This window comes from Silurus aristotelis (assembly GCF_946808225.1).
Source record: "Silurus aristotelis genome assembly, chromosome: 12".
In the NCBI taxonomy this organism is placed as follows: domain Eukaryota; kingdom Metazoa; phylum Chordata; class Actinopteri; order Siluriformes; family Siluridae; genus Silurus; species Silurus aristotelis.
This window is the reverse complement of record NC_139585.1, coordinates 24,264,627-24,288,827: the sequence shown is the minus strand read 5'-3', so window position 1 is coordinate 24,288,827 and position 24,201 is coordinate 24,264,627. Positions and strand designations below refer to the sequence as shown.

The following is a 24,201-nucleotide window of genomic DNA, read 5'->3' as shown; positions in this document are numbered from 1 at the left end:
TTAAAAAAATGCTTAGTGGAAAGTCGAGATCAGCAACGAGGGAGTGGAAAAAAATCACACCTTTATGCAGACCTCGCATCTTACCATGCACTCCTGACCATATTTTCTTTGGATGTGACTTCTGCTCAAGGCCCCTGCACTAGATCCTCGTAAGCTCCACATCTTCTCTTCACTACCCAACCCCCCTTCTCCACCTGCTACATCCTCCATGATTGCTGATGACTGCTACTTTTAAAAGTTTAAGGTACCGACAGAGAGGTTTTACACATCACAGAGGCGAGGTAGTGTGGCCGAGTGGTCTAAGGCGCTGAATTTAGGCTCCAGTCTCTTCGGGGGCGTGGGTTCAAATCCCATCTCTGCCAAGATGTTTCTTTATATTCAACCAAGCTGTTAATTAAAATCTCAGTTATTAAACATCTCTGAGTTGCTGATATTCCAAATTAATTCCAGGACCTTGTCTCGACTATATGGTCGTGGTTATGATGTACTATTACCAGTCCGAAATAAAATTTTGATAGGCGACTATGGAAAGTTTACAGTGCCCACGGGTTTTAAAGCTGCTGCATATTCGGTAGCGTGGCCAAGCGGTCAAAGGCGCTGGATTAAGGCTCCAGTCTCTTCCGGGGCGTGGGTTTGAATCCCACCGCTGCCAACACGACTTCTTATATTCAATGCACACTCTTTCGCAGATAAATGCGTAAACGTTTTTTTTTTTTCTTACACTCTAAATCACTTCCAGTTAAAATGGATAACTAAAGGAGCTAATAGCGTAGAGCAATCGAATTTGGCGTTCACGACGCTTTCGCAGTGTGAACGTTACACGAGTCGTGTTGACTTCAGCACTCGATGGTGCTGTAGTACCTTATTGAATTCATCTAGACATTATGCCACTTTGTAAACGTAATATTGCACAATATTTGACCAAACACATAGTTCAAAATGTCATTCCTAACTTTCCTGAACACCGGGTCCCGCTGCGAATTCCCACAAATGTTAAGATATTTCACCACTTGCTGTTAGTTGGGTTCCAAATAAGAACTTGCGAATTTTCCAAACTGCGAGTTCTGAACCGCGAATCATCGGGGGTTGACTGTATTAAAAAAATGCTTAGTGGAAAGTCGAGATCAGCAACGAGGGAGTGGAAAAAAATCACACCTTTATGCAGACCTCGCATCTTACCATGCACTCCTGACCATATTTTCTTCGGATGTGACTTCTGCTCAAGGCCTCTGCACTAGATCCTCGTAAGCTCCACAACATCTTCTCTTCACTACCCAACCCCCCTGCTCCACCTGCTACATCCTCCATGATTGCTGATGACTGCTACTTTTGAAAGTTTAAGGTACCGACAGAGAGGTTTTACACATCACAGAGGTGAGGTAGTGTGGCCGAGTGGTCTAAGGTGCTGTATTTAGGCTCCAGTCTCTTCGGGGGCGTGGGTTCAAATCCCACCTCTGCCAAGATGTTTGTTTATATTCAACCAAGCTGTTAATTAAAATCTCAGATATTAAACATCTCTGAGTTGCTAATATTCCAAATTAATTCCAGGACCTTGTCTCGACTATATGGTCGTGGTTATGATATACTATTACCAGTCCGAAATAAAATTTTGATAGGCGACTATGGAAAGTTTACAGTACCCACGGGTTTAATAGCTGCTGCATATTCGGGAGGGTGGCCGAGCGGTCTAAGACGCTGGATTAAGGCTCCAGTCTTTTCGGGGGCGTGGGTTCGAATCCCACCGCTGCCAACACGACTTTTTATATTCAATGCACACTCTTTCGCAGATAAATGCGTAAACGGGTTTTTTTTTCTTACACTCTAAATCACTTCCGGTTAAAATGGATAACTAAAGGAGCTTATAGAGTAGAGCAGTCGAATTTGGCGTTCACGACACTTTCGCAGTGTGAACGGTACACGAGTCGTGTTGACTTCAGCACTCGATGGTGCTGTAGTACCTTATTGAATTCATCTAGACATTATGCCACTTTGTAAACATAATATTGCACAATATTTGACCAAACACATAGTTCAAAATGTCATTCCTAACTTTCCTGAACACCGGGTCCCGCTGCGAATTCCCACAAATGTTAAGATATTTCACCACTTGCTGTTAGTTGGGTTCCAAATAAGAACTTGCGAATTTTCCAAACTGCGAGTTCTGAACCGCGAGTCATTGGGGGTTGACTGTATTAAAAAAATGCTTAGTGGAAAGTCGAGATCAGCAACGAGGGAGTGGAAAAAAATCACACCTTTATGCAGACCTCGCATCTTACCATGCACTCCTGACCATATTTTCTTCGGATGAGACTTCTGCTCAAGGCCTCTGCACTAGATCCTCGTAAGCTCCACAACATCTTCTCTTCACTACCCAACCCCCCTGCTCCACCTGCTACATCCTCCATGATTGCTGATGACTGCTACTTTTGAAAGTTTAAGGTACCGACAGAGAGGTTTTACACATCACAGAGGCGAGGTAGTGTGGCCGAGTGGTCTAAGGCGCTGGATTTAGGCTCCAGTCTCTTCGGGGGCGTGGGTACACATGCCACCACCCGTGATGGCGAAAGTACACACATCCTTTACTTAAGTAGAAGTACAGATCCTTATGTTTTAAAATACTCGGGAAAAAGTTGAAGTACTGGTTATACTTTTTTACTCAAGTAAAAGTAAAGAAGTTTTGGCTCTGACATGTACTTAAGTAAAAAGTACTTATTACTGCTACCTGTTTTAGCTGTTAACTGAACCTCACATCATATTCGATAGATAGATAGATAGATAGATAGATAGATAGATAGATAGATAGATAGATAGATAGATAGATAGATAGATAGATAGATAGATAGATAGATAGATAGATAGATAGATAGATAGATAGATAGATAGATAGATAGATAGATGTGATAGCCTAGTGGGTTAATGTCAGGGTCCCCACGAGGATGAGTTTGATTCCTGGTCGAGCTGGTTGCTGTTCTGGTAAATAAAACTTCTGGACCTTGTCCACTCTGAGAACATTTCAATTCTGTCCTTTCTGTGTTGGATTAATTTCTTGATTTCCTGGTCTTTAATGAAAGATAACCCCACCAAAAAATAAAAGTGGGTTAAGGCTTACGCCTGAACATGGTCCTTAATATAGTCCACGCTGGTGATAAGGTTTTAAAGCCAGTCCTACATGCCTTCTTTCTTACTACGCTGGCATAAAACAAAGTATGAACCCGCCAAAAATGCACACATGCTTTTCAGCAGTGGTCGCTCAGTGGTTTAAGGCTTGTGACTCATCTAAACATGCACCCCAGTCTGATCTCTTCCATGGGTCATCGGATTAAGGCTGGTGCCTAGCTAATGGTAAGGATCAGGGTTTGAATCCTGCTAGTTGCAATGTCGGTTATGTTCCTGCTTCCTAAACCTTTCTTTAGCTTAATATTCGTGTGTTGATGGTTTAAAGGTAGATAGACCTGCTCTAACAAACTTCCTGGCCTGTCTTCCCAGATGGTTCAGTGGGTTAAATCAGGTGTCTTGCTTTTGGTGGGGTTCAGGGTTCGAATCCTGCTTTCTGTCTGCCAGTCACGATCAGGATTCACTTCCTAAATTTTTCTTTAGCGATATATTTTTTTAATGGGTTGAAAGGAAAGATAGACCTGCACTAAACAAGCTTCCTAGCCTTTCCTCACCGATGGTTAAATGCGTTAACGTTGGTATCTCGCTGGTGGTGTGGATCATGGTTCGAATCTTGCTATTTTCCTGCTATTTACAATGTGGGTTCAACTTGTGCTACTTACATCTGTATTCGCTTCCTACATCTTTCTTTATCGTTAAATTCTTGTGTTAATGGTTTGAAAAGAATGATAGACTTGCTCTAATCAAGTTTCCGATCCTGTTTTTTCCTGATGGTGTAGTGGGTTAAGGCTGGTACTTTGCTAATGTTGGTGGTCAGGGTTCAAAGCTGGCTTTCTGTCTGCTAGTCATGAGGTAGGTTAAATTCCTGATTCCTACATCCTTATATTCCGTTTTCGATGGGTTAAAAAGAAAGATAAACAAGCTCTAAACAAGCTTCCCAGCTTGTGCTTCCTGATGGTTCAGTGGGTTAATGCTGGTGCCTTGCTAATGGTGTGAATCAGGGTTCAAATCCTGCATTGTCTCTGCTAGTCACGATATGGGTTTGCTTCCTAAGTCTGTCTTTAGCATTATATTCTTGTGTTGATTGTTTGAAAAAAACAACAATTTGCACAGTCTGTCCTTCCAGATGGTTCAGTGGGTTAAGACTGGTATTTTGCTGTTGGTGGGGTTCAGGGTTCGAATCCTGCTTTCTTTGTTTCTTTCTGGTCTGAATTTCTTGTTTTGAAGCATGAAACGAAGGATAAACCCCACAAAAAAAGAAGGTGAGTTGTGGGACTTGATGGCTTTGTGGTAAAAGCCTTCCCTCAGAGGTTGCTAGTTCAAATCTGTCTTGTCCCCACACTGGGTAAGTTGTGTGTAAATTAGTGTGTGGTGAGCAATGGAGTGGGTGACTGTGAACAAAGGCTGTGAAGACCTGCTGGGTTACAGCCTAAGGAAAAAAAAACCCCCCGCAAGTGAGGGTGATAGTTTTGCATTGAGAAGGTGGAAAAAATTGTATTACATAAATTTCTGCCAGGAGCGTAAGTTGACGCTTTTGCTTCATAACCCCCTGTTTTCAGCTTCTCAGATGCCAGGGGTGCAGATGCCTGGATATTGACCCCCTGGTTCAGGATACGCTCTCTGAAACCATCCACAGCCAACCTTCTACGCAGCCATTTCTGACACCTTCCTCACTACGGTCACCGGGAACCTTCCACACTCTTAACTTTGAGCCCCTCAGTGGTTTAAGGCTTGTGCCTCATCTAAACATGCTTCCTAGTCTGATCTCTTCCATGGTTCAGTGGGTTAAGGCTGGTGCCTTGCTGATGGTGAGGATCAGGGTTTGAATACTGCTTTCTGCCTGCTAGTTGCGATGTAGGTTATGTTCCTGCTTCCTAAATCTTTCTTTAGCTTTATATTCTTGTGTTGATGGTTTAAAGGTAGATAGACCTGCTCTAAACAAACTTCCTGGCCTGTCTTCCCCGATGGTTCAGTGGGTTAAATCAGGTTTCTTGCTTTTGGTGGGGTTCAGGGTTCGAATCCTGCTTTCTGTCTGCCAGTCACTATCAGGATTCACTTCCTCCATCTTTTCTTTTCTTTATTTTTGTTTTTAATGGGTTGAAAAGAAAGATTGACCTGCTCTTAATAAGCTTCCTAGCCTGTCCTCACCAATGGTTCAACGGGTTAAGGTTGGTATCTCGCTGGTGGTGGGGATCAGGGTTCGAATCCTGCTTTCTTCCTGTTATTTACAATGTGGGTTCAACTTGTGTTACTTACATCTGTATTTGCTTCCTACATCTTTCTTTACCGTTAAATTCTTGTGTTGATGGTTTGAAAAGAATGATAGACCTGCTCTAATCAAGGTCTGAATTTCTTGCTTTGAAGCATGAAACAAATGATAAACCCCCCAAAAAAAGAAGGTGTGTTGTAGGACTTGATGGCTTTGTGATAAAAGCCTTGCCTCTGAGCTCAGAGGTTGCTGGTTCGAATCTGGCTTGTCCCCACACTGGGTAAGCTGTGTGGAAAGTAGTGTCTGGTGAGCAATTAGGTAGTTGACTGTAAACAAAGGCTGTGAATACTGGCTGCTTCACAGCCTCAGAAAAAGTAAGGGTGATAGGTTTTTGGCAGAATTTTTCCCTATATATGCAAAACTAAGTCGATACTTTTTTGAACGTTTTTGCATCTTAACCCCTTGTTTTCAGCTTCTCAGACGCCGGGGGGGGCAGATGCCCGGATATTGCCCCCCAGCTTCAGCATACGCCCTCCGAAACCATATCCAACCTTCCACGCAGCCATTTCTGACGCCTTCTTTACTACTGCCAACGGAACCGTCCACACTCTTAACTTTGAGCCCTGGCCGGGGTTTGAACCGGCAACCTCTCAACCCAGAGGCAAAGCTCTTTCAATTGAGCCACAGGATCTCCTGCAAGAACCTGATTTTTAGGACCTTTTTTGGTTCTTTTATAAAACTTTTTAAACAATTTAAAGGAGAGCTAAGGGGTAGGAATCGAACCGGGTGAGTCAGAGAGCAGAGGCCGCATTACTAACCACTACACTACCAGAGGGGTGGCAAAGAAGGCGTTGCTTATTGGACTCTTGCTTTTTCTATAGTTAAGAGACCACTGTTTTCTCTTAGATCATGATGGTAGAGGGTCAAAACTTCTCCTTCCTGTACATTCTCCCAGTAACTCGAAGTCTATGAGAAGTGACTCAGGTACAAGAACCACATCTCCAACACCTGCACCACTGATATACCATGATTTACCAGCAACCAATTTTAATGACCTTTCATTGTTCTGTTTTTAAAAACTTCTTATAATGTTCAATATGAAACTAGAGGTAAGAATTGATCCAGGGATGTCTTTCATCATAGATCACTAATGGCATTACTTTCAAAACTCAAAACTTTGTTAGACATAAATAAGCAGAAAAGACAGAGACAGAGACAAAGACAAAGAGACACAGACACAGCTTTAGAAAAAATGAGAAACAAATAGAGAGACAGCAAGAGAGAAACATATACAGTGAGACAGAGACATTTACTAAAAGAGACACAGAGACAATTAGATAGAGAAAATAAAGAGACAAAGATAGCGAGATATAGCCACTTCCTGTTGGAAGTGTTTATCCCGAGCGACTCTTAATGATCTCATTTACTAAATGAGCAGTAGTGAGTTAAGAGCTTGCTCAGGTGCCCAAAACTGGCAGCTTGGAGGTGTTAAACATGTATCATATGTACAGCATGTGATGTATATATGTAAGCATATGTACAGTGATTAAATATAAAGGCTATATCAGTGCAGAGACGTGTGGACATCATTAAGAGCCTTTGCTATGTTTCTACACGGACAGTTAATGAGGTGATACCGGAGAAACTGCACCTCTTCAAGTCAAGTCAAGAAGCTTTTATATATATAAAATTATAGACATTTTACAGATTTAAATGATGTATTGTTTTTATCTGTACGATCAATAAAGACAGTAATTTAAGTTTGTGTCGCCATTATGAGGGAAAAACCCCACAAAACGCCACCTAGAGGGTTAATGGTGTGAAGCATGGCGGATTTTGGTGTTTGATTTGAGACTTGGCGCAGAAATAAAACAAAAGTTTACTGATTAATAATATTTTTATTTGGAGTTTATTTATTTATTTTATATCTAAGAAAGGATGCCGTGGATAAACGTATTTTTTGCCGAAGGTTTTAATTGCGCCTCTTTTTTATTTAGTTATTTATAGTATGTATTTACATTTTTGTAATAAAAATGGTGAAACAAAAATGCGCGCTGAATTGATAGCGCGTTAATACAATTTAGTGCCGTTTACAATCATTTTAATTTTGACAGCCAAATATACATATACATATACATACATACATACATACATACATACATATATATATATATATATATATATATATATATATATATATATATATATATATATATATATATATATATATAACTTATATAACTTATATATATATATATATATATATATATATATATATATATATATATATATATATATATATATATATATATATATATAAATATATATATATATTAATACAAAACAAATGTTGTTACCTAATGAATGTATCCAGGCTGAAGATCCACATATAGAACACAAGCAGAGAAAAGATGATGATGATGATCAGGAATGTTTCTGTTCTCAGTCATGTTTACATCACTGACTCCCTCTGTCTCATCCACATTAACCCCAAACTCCTTACTGCCTTCTGCCTGCTGATTCTTAGCTCCATAAACTAGTCTACATCTGTAGTGAGTGAGAGTCAGGACTTTATACACCAGTGGATTAAAAAAGACGCGCAGTAACAGGAAATCGGTTGTTCGGCTAAAATCGGCGCACAGTGAAAATAAAAAAAATATTACACCAAATCAGTGGATTAAAACTAAAGTAACGAGTCTGTTTTGAAAATGTAAGAAGTAAAAAGTACAGATATTGGTGTAAAAATGTAATGAGTAAAAGTAAAAAGTTAATAAATAGTGGAGTAAAGTACTGATACCAAAAAAATCTACTTACGTACAGTAACGAAAGTATTTATACTCCGTTACTTCCCACCTCTGCCCACCACTGCCAAGATGTTTCTTTATATTCAACAAAGCTGTTAATTAAAATCTCAGTTATTAAACATCTCTGAGTTGCTGATATTCCAAATTAATTCCAGGACCTTGTCTCGACTATATGGTCGTGGTTATGATATACTATTACCAGTCCGAAATAAAATTTTGATAGGCGACTAAGGAAAGTTTACGGTTCCCACGGGTTTAATAGCTGCTGCATATTCGGTAGCGTGGCTGAGCGGTCTAAGGCGCTAGATTAAGGCTCCAGTCTCTTCGGGAGCGTGGGTTCGAATCCCACCGCTGCCAACACGACTTTTTATATTCAATGCACACTCTTTTGCAGATAAATGCGTAAAGTTTTTTTTTCTTACATTCTAAATCACTACCGAATAAAATGAATAACTAAAGGCGCTAATAGAGTAGAGCAGTCGAATTTGCCGTTCACGACGCTTTCGCAGTGTGTATGGGACACGAGTCGTGTTGACTTCAGCACTCGCTGGTGCTGCCCCTATGGTACGCTGGATTTGGGCTCCAGTCTCTTCGGGGGCGTGGGTTTAAATCCCACCGCTGCCCTTTTGTGTTTTGAGATGTTCACTTTATAGGTATTCAGAAAAATGCCTTATAGAAAGTCCGCTCAGATCGAGATATCGAGCTTTACATCTTCTGCATATGTCTAATATTTATTCTTTGTATTATCCACTTGACCTGGTTGGACCTAGCTGTATGCATCAATTATTGTTGCAACTTAGACCACACACTCCTGCTGCCCTGAAACTTTCTACAGACATTAATGCTTTTCAGTTCTACATTTTTAGTGATCATCTCATGATATACTTCAACTTCAACTTTCCTATCTTGCTTAACATCAGCATTCAGTACCCCATATCTCCCATTCCTCTAAAGTGTTCTTTATTGTGTGTATGTATGCATACAATATAATAAAAACTTGAAACTCATCTGAGGAACATCAGCCGTTCTGCAGGGGGAAAATCTTTAACTAATATGGTTTAAAATAAAATCTTGATAACCCCTCACTTTGCAAAGTTTAAGGCTTTTACAGCCATGTTTTCTGTTTAAGTGTGTATGTGTAAGAAATATTTATGCATGTTTATACTAGATCAGAGTCCATAACTGGGTCAAGGTGCAGACAGCATTGTGTCTCTCCTGTCTCTATGTAAGAAACTGCTCTTGGCAGTAAAGCAGCTCTGTTGCTCTCACTTCAGTTTTATTCCAGTCTGATTTTACAAAGAATGGAACTTTTGAAAAGAGCTTCAAGAGAATTCAGGCCAAAGAAAATGCCAGAAAGTTTAAAACCATTTCAAGCTAAAACAAAACTTTACTTTAATTTTTCTTTTTTTTGTGTAATCTGAAATGTATTTTCTACTTATGGTTTTTTTTATTTATATATTTTCATTCACAGGATGATCCGCTGTGGTGACCCCTAATAAGAGAAGCTAAAAGAAGAAAAAGATATTTTCTTTCACATTTTTATATAATATGGCAATTAAATATGGCACTAATTGGTTTAATTTACACAGATATTCCTGTATGCCGTTTCAGCGATAAAAAAAAATAAAACCTTTTTTTTAAACAAATGACTTGTTCATTTTAAGAGACCTGTATTATTTTCTTTTGTATATTTAGTATTTCTCTTTAATAAAGAACAACTGCTTCTTATCCGATTACTCAATTAATCGCTGGAATCATCGGTACAATACTCGATTACTAAAATAATCGATAGCAACAGCCCTAATATTATCATTTGGTCAGTGGGATTTGAACTCATAAATCCCAGAAGATCCAACAAACAATTGTGGCACTTTCCCACCCAAAAACTATAGAAGATTAATTTGTATATCTTTTCTGAGCACAGGCTGAATGTTGTAATTAATCAAGTTCAGTTAAGGCGCTTGATTAAGGCTCCAGTCTCTTCAGGGGCATGAATTTGAATCCCACTGCTGCCATAATGCATGTTTAATTCAAGCCTATCTGTTGCTCTGTTGTTGTAAAGCTCTAAATTGCTGATATTCCAGGATTGTCTCTACAATCTGTTTGTAGTTATTATATACTACTACAAGTACAAACTGGATCACACCTATCGACAACGTAAGTGGAATATGATCGAGAGCTGTAACGATTTCTCAGCTAGAATCATTTAGGTAGCGTGGCCGAGCGGTCTAAGGCGCTGGATTAAGGCTCCAGTCTCTTCGGGGGCGTGGGTTCGAATCCCACCGCTGCCAAAACAACTTTTTAAATTCAATGTACACTCGTTCGCAAATAAATGTTTAAACGTTGTTTTCTTACATTTTAAATCTCTTCCTGGTGAAATGGATAACAAAGGCAGCTAATATAGTAGAGCGGTCGGATTTTGAGAGCACGACGTGTGAACGGGACGCGAGTCATGTTGACTTCAGACTTGCTGGTGTTGCCAGATTCGCGGGTTTCACGCATCAATCGAGCTGCGTCTGAACAGCCCAGACACGCTGTTTAACACCGGGTTATCTTCTACCCGGTTTTATACACAGTATCAACAGATTGCTAACTAGACTGCAGCATATCCAACTACATTCGAAGACGAATATAGTACAAAAATATAAGTACAAGACCTTGCAAACGTACAGGTAGCGTGGCCGAGCGGTCTAAGGCGCTGGATTTAGGCTCCAGTCTCTCTGGAGGCGTGGGTTCGAATCCCACCGCTGCCATTTCGGGTTTTATGAATTTCACGTTAGATATACTCAGAAATATGCTTTATATTGATCTTTACATCTTCTGCATATGTCATATTTATTCTTTGTATTATCCACTTGACCTGGTTGGACCTAGCTGTATGCATCAATTATTGTTGCAACTTAGACCACACACTCCTGCTGCCCTGAGACTTTCTACAGACATTAATGCTTTTCAGTTCTACATTTTCAGTGATCATCTCATGCTATACTTTAACTTCAACTTTCCTATCTTGCTTAACATCAGCATTCAGTACCCCATATCTCCTATTCCTCTATAGTTTTCTGTATTGTGTGTATGTATGCATACAATATAATAAAACCTTGAAACTCATCTGAGGAACATCAGCAGTTCTGCAGGGGGGAAATCTTTAACTAATATGGTTTAAAATAAAATCTTGATAACCCCTCACTTTGCAAAGTTTAAGGCTTTTACAGCCATTTTGTCTGTTCAAGTGTGTATGTGTGTGAAATATTTAAACATGTTTATAATAGATCAGAGTCCTTAACTGGGTGCAGACAGCATTGTGTGTCTCCTGTCACTTTCTGGAGTCACGAGTGAAGTAGCGCTTTACTTTAGAAATACATACAAACTTTTTGGACAAGGCATATATAGTAATAGAGACAGAACTTTGGGAATTGCTGTTAGTTAGGTTTCAAATGAGAACTTGCGAATTTTCCAAAAAAGCGAGTTCTGTACCGCGAATTATCGGGGGTTGACTGTATTAAAAAAAATGCTTCATGGAAAGTCGAGATCAGCAACGCGGAAGTGGAAAAAAGCACAACTTTATGCAGACCTCGCATCTTACCATGCACTACTGACCATATTTTCTTTGGATGTGACTTCTGCTTAAGGCCTCTATTAATCCGGCCCGCCGAACGTGACCAAATTCTATTAAAATAGGTACAGGTAAACATTGTTCAATTTACCTTTCCCATGTAATGCCCACGTTTCCCCTAAAGATGTCGCACTTCAGCTCCATTGACGTTGTTCGCGTAATCTGATACTCTTTAAAAACTGCGACAGTTTCTGACAAACACCTCGGATCTATCCTGAGAATTGCCACAACAAAACTTACTCCAGACTTTGATGAACTGGCAAAATAAGGAGTTCAACAACACTGTTCCTACTGAAACTGAACTTTAGTTTTTTTGCTGTGTTTATTGATGCACTGACAAAAAAAGAAGAAAAAAAAAGTTGATCTTCTGGCACTTGATGAAACTGAATTTGCCAAATCTCTAATGTAATATATATATATATATATATATATATATATATATATATATATATATATATATATATATATATATATATATACATACAGTGAGGAAAATAAGTATTTGAACACCCTGCTATTTTGCAAATTCTCCCACTTAGAAATCATGGAGGGGTCTGAAATAGTTCAATCAACTCCACATGGAGCGTTTTTACTGATGCACCACCCACTAAATTCTGGGGCGCTCTGGACAAGTAAGATTCATATATTTAAAAATTTTGCCACGCTACTATGGGAAGTTTACAGAACCCACAGGTTTTTATAGTTAATGCATACTAGGTAGCGTGGCTGAGCGATCTAAGGCGCTGGATTAAGGCTCTAGTCTCTTTGGGGCGTGATTTCAATTACATTCTCTTGCTCACTTTTTTATAATCTTAGAGTTGCTGATATTCCAATTTAATTCCAGGACCTTGTCTCTACAACATGTTTGTGTTTGTGATGCATTATTACCAGCCCGAACCGAATCACAGTGATCGATTCCTCGAAGAACTCCAACAAGGTAGCGTGGCCGAGCGGTCTAAGGCGCTGGATTAAGGCTCCAGTCTCTTCGGGGGCGTGGGTTCGAATCCCACCGCTGCCAACATTACTTTTTAAATTCAGTGTACACTCGTTCGCAAATAAATGTGTAAACGTTTTTTTTTTTTTTTTTACATTACAAATCACTTGGAATGGATAACAAAGGGAGCTAATAGAGTAGAGCGGTCGAATTTGGAGATCACGACGCGTTCGCAGTGTGAACGGGACACGAGTCACGTTGACTTCGGCACTTGCTGGTGTTGCCAGATTTGCAGGTTTCACGCATTAGTCGAGCCGCTTCTGAACTGCCCAGACACGCTGTTTAACACATGATTATCTTTTACCCGGGTTTTATACACCATATCAACAGATTGCTAACTAGACTGCAGCATATCCAAGTAAATATTAACAACCGAAGACGCATGAACAATATAACTAAAAATATTAGTACAAGCACTGCAGTTGTACAGGTAGCGTGGCCGAGCGGTCTAAGGCGCTGGATTTAGGCTCCAGTCTCTCTTGAGGCGTGGGTTCGAATCCCACCGCTGCCAGTTCGGGTTTTATAACGTTCATTCAAAGTCCGCTCGAGATATCGAGCTTTACATCTTCTGAATATGTCTTATATTTATTCTTTGTATTATCTACTTGACATGGTTGGACCTAGCTGTATGAATCTATTATTGTTGCAACTTAGACCACACACTCCTGCTGCCCTGAGACTTTCTACAGACATTAATGCTTTTCAGTTCTACATTTTCAGTGATCATCTCATGATATACTTCAACTTGAACTTTCCTATCTTGCTAAACATCAGCATTCAGTAATTCATAATATAAACTTTAAACATTAGAGTAAACTTTGGCAGTAAAGCAGCTCTGTTTCTCTCACTTCAGTTCTATTTCAGTCTGATTTGACAAAGAATTGAGAATCCAAGTTTTCTATGACCAACCCTGCACTGAGTCATAGGCTGCACTGACAGGGAGTATTAGCAGATCAAGGCCAGCAGGTAGCGTGGCTGAGCAATCTAAAGCACTGGGTTAATTTCTTTAAAGATTCCTGTAGCCCAATACCTATTTACCCTGACTTCTGTTTCCTGTCTGCTGCTAGAGCTACAGACAATTTCCTTTATATATATATATATATATAATGTGTATGTATGTATGTATGTATGTAAATAATTATATCAACAGGTAGTGTGACCAAGCAGTCTATGGTTCTGGATTAAGGCCCCTAGTGTCTTCAAGTGTGTGGAACTTGACTGATTTATCTAGGGTACCAGTATAGATTTATTCATTGCTAGAGACTCAAAGCGCTCTCTGGACAAGGGCATCTGCCAAATGGCAAATGTAAATGTAAATGGATTTGAATCACACTGTTCCCGGAGTGTGATCTTTGCATTACAAAATCAGGCTAAAATCCGAATGAAATCCCAACATTTTTCATGATCTCTGAGCTCATTATAAACCACAAATTATTAGTGTGAAAATGGAGAAGTATGTCTTAAGAGCTCACAATTCAAATTCATACAATATCAAAACCTCTTCCCTTCTGTGTACCTCTAATGCTGCTTCAGACTCCTCCAGTGAAGCCTGCAGTTCTTCTTTTTCCATCTCGATCTTCTTCTTCATTTTCTGGAGCTCATGAACAGTCTTCCCCCCATCCGAAAGTTGGTCAGCGAGATCAGCAATTTCCTCTGAACATATACGATAACATCAATATTGTGTTCAGTTTTTAGATTTCATACAATCTGCAGGGTGGATGATAAGGAACACATCAGTGTTTGTGTGAAAATATGGCCCAATTTTCCACATTGTGTAACCTGAGGAATCTCACTGAGTTTGCATGTTTTCCATACTGGATACAATTCTGCACAAATAATTATAGCTTTCTCTTCTAAGCCCAATTCGGAAAAAAAGTTTAGCATTGTGAGGATTTATAATTCCTAGCATTTATAAACCCTTATAATCCCAGATAGTTACACAGTAGGTGTGGGGAATGTGAGTCATGATTGTATCAACTTGGCCTGTCACACTGCATGTTAGCATTAAGGTAATTTCAGAAATTGTATACATATATATATACACACACACACACATACACACACATACACACACACATACACATTAGGGCTGCTAAAGTTAACCTGATAATAACGAATTAATGCAAATTCATTTTAACGGTAGAAATTTTATTAACTCACGGTTAATGCAGCGTGCATTTCTGTTTGACTATTTTTATGAAAAATATAAACAAATAAATATAAAACAGGTGAAATTAATACTTTCAATGCAGCACACATTTATTCACGATGTCTGAAAAATTATTAAAACAAACATTTGTTTTACCAATGCGGCAAGTCTCAAATCAAGCACCAAAATCCGCCATGATGCACACATCCGGCAATCAAAACCGTCCGTGTGGAAACATAGCAAAAGTTCTATTTGGTTTCCTGATGATTTACCTTTTTTAAAACACAATGATTACTTTAATACATTTACAAGATTGTTTTTTCTTTATGCTCTATATTGAGTCTGGTTTCACTAATAATAAACATACATTTGCATAAAGCATCCATAGTTGTTTATGCCCATCTTGATTAAAAACTTGAAAAGTATTAATGAAAGGTACATTTAGAACAGATCAAAATATATAATTCAATGGAATTAAATATAACCTTGGATGGCCTTGTTTTCTCTGCGTAGAGCCTCGCTCTGCTCCACAGACTCCTCATAAGTTGTTTTGAGCTTGAAGAGCTCGGCAGCATGCTGTCTGCTCTCTTTCTGACAGCTTTCCACTTCAGCCAGTAGCTCCTCACACTTCTGTCTCCAGTCTCCCAGCTGCTTGTCGAGCATCCGCTGCTTTTTATCCAGCACCGCCGCTGCATTGTTAGCCTGGGTATCATAGTGCAGTTACATATGGCCACATAGTTAAGATAAGTTCAGAGTTTAGACATTTTTTATTTCTAATTGAGAAACAATGCAAAAGAACGTACATTGTATCTATATAAAATATATAGGAGGTATTAACAAAATGTTTCGATATTAATGCTGCCAAATGGTGCTATTCTGACCACATTTGCGATTTCATCATGGACAACAAGTTAGAATAAAGAGCATACATTAAAAAACTGGGCAAAACTAAATTGCAGACACACTGTATAAAAAGAAATGTTGATATGGTAAAGTCTTTTTGTAAGGAGGAGTCTTCAGTATCCTTGCTTTGTATCTTCACTGCATGTGATCGTCCTCCTTGCTGTAGATTATTTTTGTAGATTATTACTAAAATTAAATAAATTAAAACACTTGGTGAAACAAAGACTAGGATTAGGTTTATAAAAACAATAAAACAGAAGGATTTAACCATATAAACAGCAATTCTTCATTGCTGGTTTTGGCTTTCAGTACAAAACTGAATATAAAAACTGAAGTGCATCAAAAAAATGAAACATCCTGAAGAAAATGAAATGAAGGATAAGGAAAGACGAGAGTTAGATTTGCTTTAGTATTGGCAACACTCATTCATCTTCCATTAATATATGAAGTGGTATCAAAAAGTTTCAAAACTAGTTTTATAACATGCCAACAGATGGCAGCACAAGGCTGCACGCACAGTCACAATGAGCATCGACCTTCATAAAGTCGGTGTGCCAAAAGACATCGTCTTTTGTACATCAGAAGCAGTGCAACTGGTTATATTCTGACCATGTGCACCGAGCTCTCCTCTCACACGAGTTTCTCGCCAGAGAAAACATGATCTCACTTCTCCGCCCACCCTACTCGCTAGATTTGTCTCCTGCGGATTCGCCCTCTTAACGAAGATAAAGATCCAGCCCAGAGGTCGCCATCGCGGAGATCCAGCACGAATAGCAGAAGGTGCTTGACACGCTTTAAAAAGAAGACTTCAGGGACACATTCCAGAAGTGGCAGGAACGCTGGGGGCGTTGTATTGCTGTGCAAGGGGACTATTTTGAAGGCGATAGAGTGTAAACATAGATAAATATCTTGAATCTTTTTGATTGAATGGGACTAAAGAAAAAAAAGCAGGTCCAGCTAATGAGTAAGAAGGTCCGAGATAAGAACATAAAATGACATTACTACAATATAGCTTTACCTTTTCTAGGTCCAAACTGAGCTCTTCCACCTCTGTCTGCAGCCTCTGCTTGGTTTTTTCCAGGCTGGAACACTTCGACTGCGTGGCCTCTATGGCTTCTTCAGCCTCTTGTAACCGAGCCTGCAACCTTTTCCTGCAGAAGCAGAAAAAACAAGTGGTAGACCAAGATATCTATTTCGATTACTTCTATTTATTTAAATTATGTTTTTTTTTCCAGGGTCTAAGAAAAGCTTTGGCATCTATCTGGTTTGACTTGTTAAAAAAAAAAAGTTTTTTCTATAAAACTGGATTATGTTCATTGTATTCACCTCCTGTTATGACATGTTACTGCTTAAGACAAATGATAAACATCCTGGGATTTCAACTGTAATATACACAGGCTGATTTGATTCGATTCAAAGTGATTTTAAAAACTGTATTACGTAACCATGTACTTAATTTCCCTTCCTGTTCCTGGGGAGGAGTATAAACACAGGTGCAAGTATAACTGAGAACTGGAGGAAGCATGACAGGAAAAACAGATATGGGCTTTTATTTAAGACAAATGCCCCTTTTATTTGGTTTATCCAACAGTCCAAACTTGGCTATGCCTCATCATTTTGAGTGATATTTTACAGTTATAGCAGGATACCAGGATGTGCTGATAAAAGAAAGCAATTCTCGAAGGGGTGATTTAACGCAGCCCGGAACCGACCTGAAGTTCTCTGCATCTTGAAATGATTTTATTTCTCTTATGTAGGAGCATTCTCTTATGAGTTACATGTACATGACCAATAGGAGTTAAGAAAAAATAAACAGATTTTTTTAAACCTGTGTGAAATAAACCTGAATAAATAAATAAATAAATAAATGAATAAATAAATAAATAAATATCTTGTGTGTTTCTTAAATGCAGACATTTGTTAAAGGATGCTGACATAAGTAGAACAGTTAAGTGGAACATATCTTTAAAACACACACACACACACACACACACACACACACACACACACACACACACACACACACACACACACACACACACACACACACACACCTGTATGACCCAAATGGAGTCTGACAAATGTAAACTAATTACATATTTTTTCACTAATTTAATTTTAGTTAATCAATTTAATTGACCGATTACTCCGTTAAATCAAAACAGTAATAAGTGTATTACATTCATTTGATTTATTCTATTTGACTTTTATAGGTTTTTTTTTATGTAAACCAAACAGGCATTGCATTTAAAATTGTTTCCAAAAGTTTAAATGATACTAATGATACTAATAAACTGTGTGAATAAAAAAAACAGCATGCAATTTTATGTTTTGCGTTTCTTCTGCGTAACTGCACCAAAACTGAACTGAAGTGCAACTTAAAAACCCGAGGTACGTACCAAACCGTGAATTTTGTGTACATTACAACCTACTAATAAGTCATCGGATGTCTGCTCACTGATATGTGCACAGTATAACGTCTCATGTGTGCAGGGATATGTGTGTGTGTAGTTTTAAGGCCATGTACTTGGCTTCCTCTAGCTCATCGCTGTGTTGGATCGAGTCCGCCTCGTGGCGGCTCCGCCAGTGCGTTACATCACTGTTGAGTTTGGAGACGAGGCGCTGCAGCTCGAGTTTGCTCTCCTGTTCCTCTTCCAATTGCTCCTTTAGTGACTCACACTCCTGCCGCAGCGCCACCAAACTGCTGCTCAGTGCAGCTTTAGTCTGTCCGCAAAAACACACAAACACAGCACAAATACATTTCTGTGCACTGTTTTGTCCTACTGTTTTTGTATATTTGTTTACCGTCCAATAACATATGTTCATAATAAAGTTATTATTTATTCTTTGCCTTTATTCAAAATCTGTTTCAGTCGAACAAACATTATTACAAAAGTGTCATAAATGCAACAATTATGCACAAAAATCTTCCTGACATTTATGTACATACCACATTCAATTATATTGAGAGTGCAAAAAAGAAGGCTATTATATACTGTAATTCTTCTTCTTTCAACTTCTCCCATTAGGGGTCGCCACAGAGGATCATCTGTCTCCATACCCACCGTTCTCTACATCTGCATTTTTCAACCCAACTACCTGCATGTCTTCCCTCACCACATCCATAAACCTCCTCCATGATCTTCCTCCTCCCTGGTGGTTCCATCCTCGGCATTCTCCTACCGATATACCTCTTGTCCCTCCTCTGCACATGTCCAAACCATCACAATCTCACCTTCCTCACCTCGTCTCCAAACCGTCCTACATGCGTCCTCCCTCTAATAAACTCATTTCTAATCCTGTCCATCGTCGTCACTCCCAATGAAAACCTCAACATCTTAGTCTTCTTTTTTGCACTCTCCATTAAATTGTGCACGCATGTACAGTATATAACCTTTTCATAAACACTAAATACAATATCTTCATCATTGCATTATCCATCACCTTTCCGTGTACTGCTTATTATATATTCATATCACTGATTTCATATTGTTGATTCATCTGTCATTTTTTAGATATATTATATATCATAGCCATATGTAAATATTTTACAATTGCTAGGAATGCACTTCTGGGTTCGAAGTCAGAATCTAATCGAATCTGATCGAATCTAATTTAAATCAGGAAAAATTTATTAGCACTAAACGAAAGGTCCACCGAGCAATTTTACTTTGAGGAACACTGAAATTGTCTGACAATTTTGTAGACACAGATTTTCACAGATTGGTCAAACTCTGTCCATCTTTACATCTGAGAGGCTCTTCCTACCTAAAATGCTCATTTTATACCCAATCATCTTAGTGACCTTAGTTTAACCCAATTAGCTGCAAAAATGTTCATCCAGCTCTTCCTTTTAGTGCCACATACTTTTCCAGCCTTTTGTTGCCTCTGTCCCAGTTTTATTTTTAGACATGTTGATGCCATCAATTTCAAAATTACCTTACTTTATTCTTAAAATGGTACATTTTCTCAGTTTAAACATTTGAGATGTTTTCCATGTTGTATTATGAATAAAATATAGGTTTATGAGATTTGCAAACTGTTCTCCAACTGTTTTGGAATTGGGGTTGTACTATAAAGATCAAAGTCAGACGGGATCACAGCCCGGTTAGCGATAAAATAAAACACCACACCTTGACTTCTTCATCATATTGTTTCTTGAGATCTTCGTGCTGTGCAGTCAGGAGGCTTTTAGAGCGGCTTGTCTGGCTGAATTTCGTCTCCGTCTCTTCTATCTGCCTGCTCATCTCGTTATTGTCAGCTACAGGAGAGGAGTGAATTAAAAAAACCTGTTACTGTCGCGCATTTAATAAAAGAACATTTGTAAGAACAGATACAGAATAAACATTACTGTATGCATATTTAATTGGATAAAATGTTTTTAGGGGAATTATTGATTTAAACACATCTAAATCACTCATTTTACATTAGGTTAGAGACAAAGAAAAGATGTTTCAGCATCCAAACAGTACTGGGAAACCTGACTTTTCCAGCCATATTGTGGTATCTTTCCAAACTGTTACCACAAAGCTGGAGACACACAACTGTGTCGGATGTCTTATTTTATTCTCAAATGATATTCCTTCTTATATTCTTATATTCCTTTATCTATAGTATAAAATCTTCCCTTCACTTGAACTAGGATACCCAAACCTGTTCCAGCATGACAATGTCCCTGTGCACAAGAAGATATTTGTTACATGTGATGGATTGGAAGATCTTGAGTGGCCTGCTATAGAGCTCTGACCCCAACCCTATTAAAGACCTTTGGGATAAATTAAAACGATGGCTGCACCCCGGACTCCTGACCTCACCTACATCCTCTGACAAAACTGCAACAACTGGTCTCCTCAGTTCGCAGATGTATACGGACAGAAGACCTGATGCTACACAGTAATACAAAAACATGGCCCCGTCCCAACTTTTTAAGACCTGTTGCATCCATTAAATTCAAAATGGCCTTCTTTTTCCCCCTAAAAATTTTATATATTCTCAGTTTAAACATTTGATATGTTGTATTGTTTTATTGTAAATAAAATATGGATTTATGAGGTTTGCAAATCATTGCATTCTATTTTTATTTACATGTGGAATTGGGGTAGTATTCCCCCGACATTATCTCTCCTACCTGTGAGTCTGTTCTTGGCCACAGTGACCTCAGTGAGAGCTTTCTGCAGGTCTTCATTCCTCGAGTTGGCCTCAGACAGCAAGTCTTCCAGTTTCTTCAGCTGCATGTCAGTGGACGCCTGGTATTACACACATAATCATAAAGCTTGACATTAGCTTTATGATCTGCCTGAGCTGCTCGTGGATGAATGAGTTAATGAGAGGTTGAAGCTGAGATCACACAACGAACTGCACATCTGTCTCTACATGATGTCTGTCATAGAGAACAGTTCAGACTAATAGTAGTATTATGTTACAGGACATGAGTAATTTTGAAATGATAACTTGAGAATTGCTATTGAAATTTAGACGTTAGATTTAGATGTTAGAATCACTGTATTTTTTTAAAGGAGATTAAATATGTTTTGGATTGTTTAGGTGATTGAATCATTATCCATAAATAATGCAGATTGCAGGAATTTACATGGATATTCACATTACTGGTACAAAAACATGGTAAAAAAAAGTATAACAAATTAAAGAGGGAATTGTGGATTATATACACTATATGGACAAACGTTATGGACACTGTCCATAGGTGCAGTTATAATAATTTCACTCTTCTGGGAAGATGTTCCACTATTTTGGAGATTTGTTCTCATTCAGCCACAAGGGTTTTAGTAAAGTTTGGTACTGATGTAGGTGAGGTGAGATGAGGAGACCTAAATTCATCCCAGATATGTGCAGTAGGGCTGAGATCAGAGCTCTATATGGTCACTCTAGATCTTCCTTTACAACCCACGGAAAAACACATCTTTTTGGCACCTTATTATTGTTATTGTCATGCTGGAACAGGTTTGGGTTCCCAATTTCAAGTGAACTCAAATTTTTATTATACCGCATCCAAACACATTGTCTATACATTGTTTGCCTCCAGCTTTGTAGTTACAGTTTTGAGAAGAACTACATATGGCAAGAAAGGTCAGGTGTAATAAATACTTTTGTTCATATAGTGTAAATTTTGGACTTTGAATTTCTTTTAGCCATTTTTTTAACATGGACATTCCCCCACAGAGATTCCCCTTTACCCTGTCCTTTATCACGGTGACAAAAACTCCTCTTTATTCTATCGTTTCTACCACCCTACTACCTGTAGTAATCATAAGTCGCTCTGGATAAGCACATCTGCCAAATGCTGTAAATGTAGTTGAGAGAGTTTTTGACCTTGGCCTTTTGTATGGTGTCTAGCGAAGCCGCCAGGTCGTCCACCTCCAGCAGCAGGTTCTGCTTCTCCTTCTCTAGTTTGGCGCGAGTCCTCTGCAGGCCCTCGCATTGCTCGCTCATCTCAGTCAGCGCGTCTCCGTGCCTCTTCCTCAGAGCCGCCGCCATCGTTTCGGCCTGAGCCGAGGACTCCTCCAGCTCACGCCTGAGTCTCTGCAGCTCCACCTCGCGCTTCTTATTCATCTCCATCTACAGCAGATATGAAGCCAGAACGCAAGTTAGTATCGACAAGAACTGATTTAAAAAAATCCTCCATTATTGTATTTACTATGAGTCCACCTGAGAGGCTGTGACACCTCCTGCCTCCTCAAGACGGTCTGTCAGATCATCCAGTTCTCGAGTCAGGTCAGCACGCTGCTTTTCTACCTGCGAGTTCATACGTATACACAGTGAGCCACTACAAACCTCACACGATATACCGTAGACACTTCGCAGACACTTCATCAGACATTGTTTGTCTGTGTGTGTGTGAAAAAAAGAAAGAAGGGATTATTCTTTTAGAGTTGATCTGCAGCGTAAGTGCTCCTGGTGACAGATATGAGGATTTTATTAAAACCTTACTGTTTACATAAAAAAAATACAGTCGGAGTGCTTACTTGCAGATCAAGTGCTCATTTTAATGCCTGAAATGTCATGTTTTCCCATTACCCTGCTATAGCATGTGAAAAGTCAGGGCGAAAATCAGGTACTACACACACACACAAATTAGTCATTTATAAGCCTACCGATATTGAGCTTTCATTATACATTAGTGCATTAATTATTTATATAACAGTACTTGAGGATTTGCTCAAATCCAAAAGACAACATAAAAGTATCTGTTTTATTGTAAACAGTGAATGCATTAGGAATTAAGAAATATGTTCACTTGTCGTTTTTTTATGTTTTGTAATTCTCCCACTATTCCAATCCATATTCATATACTTACAAAACCACAGAGAAAGTTTCTCAAAGTACATTGGTAATCACATTTGCATTCGAAAACACACTGCTGTTATGAAGCACTGCATTATGCACCTTTCTCAAAATATCATGAATGCAATGATAAAAAAAAAATAAAAAATCATATTATTATAATGTCAATCAGTCAACGCATGAACCCAGGTAATTAAGGGTTGTTCTCTCTTTTCTCTTTCATGTAAAAACAAAGTCATAAAAATGTCTAATGACATGTTTTGACTTACAACTTTCAGAACTTCTCCAGCCTTGGTACGTAAAAGATTTATTCAGTGCTTTTGAATGGGTTACAAAAGCCCTAGGTAGATGTGTTTCAATGAAATTGTTACCAGTGTAAACCAGTGTAAATGTGTAAAACTAGATCAGTTTTTTGCTTAAATTTTGCAATACAGTTATACCTCAGCTCTCGTTCGACAAATTCGGTACTCGTCACGTTATGACAACTGAAAAATGTTTTGTCACTCTTTGCATGCATTAAACTCAACAAAGACTTTAGCGATGACACTCGCGAGAGCATGAAGATTCTCGTGTTAGCTCATGAACAGTGCCATAGCGTTGCCTTTTGTGCTTTTTTTTTGCATTATAGGCCTAAATCATGGGTCCTAAAGTGGTTAAAATGTAAAAAATCAGCTACTTGTTCTCAGTTTTAGCACTCATCAATAGTTCTGAAACGAATTAGTGACGAGTACAGGTTTTACAGTAGTTAATAATAATTTTTAAAAAATCAGACATTCACTTATGATTTAATAATATAACTTTAGGTGTATTAGTAATACACATGCTTTGATTTGAATAGAAATATTTTGTGTTCATTCTTAAAGCAATGTTATAGAACAACAATACATACCACTGGAACAGTCACCAAGGGGACATGGTTTAGAAGATGATAAACACTCCTTAGATATGAAAGCGTTTATAAAGGACATTTTTACATTAATATTTTGGAGCTGAACATTTTACACCATGAGTCTGTATACATTTAACCAGGAAATTGTAAATTCATCCCAATTTATCCCAAAGTTGTTCAGGCGGCTTGAGGTCAAAGCTCTATAGCAGGCCACTGAAGAA

At 38.6% G+C, this 24,201-nt stretch overlaps 1 protein-coding gene across 5 annotated transcripts in view; it reads right to left on the bottom strand.

Annotated features, from left to right (window-relative positions):
- Positions 1 to 24,201, bottom strand: part of LOC310734619 (uncharacterized protein MYH16) — a 150,945-nt gene that overhangs the window by 92,710 nt on the left and 34,034 nt on the right. For all 5 annotated transcript variants that reach the window (XM_083556910.1, XM_083556911.1, XM_083556908.1 and 2 more), the window contains 8 exons: positions 22,456 to 22,542; positions 22,120 to 22,365; positions 20,918 to 21,035; positions 19,923 to 20,050; positions 18,317 to 18,513; positions 16,808 to 16,940; positions 15,372 to 15,588; positions 14,254 to 14,390 (listed from right to left, as the gene is read on the bottom strand). In XM_083556910.1, the coding sequence (XP_083413036.1) occupies positions 14,254 to 14,390; positions 15,372 to 15,588; positions 16,808 to 16,940; positions 18,317 to 18,513; positions 19,923 to 20,050; positions 20,918 to 21,035; positions 22,120 to 22,365; positions 22,456 to 22,542 (1,263 nt within the window). The remainder of the gene's footprint in view (positions 1 to 14,253; positions 14,391 to 15,371; positions 15,589 to 16,807; positions 16,941 to 18,316; positions 18,514 to 19,922; positions 20,051 to 20,917; positions 21,036 to 22,119; positions 22,366 to 22,455; positions 22,543 to 24,201) is intronic.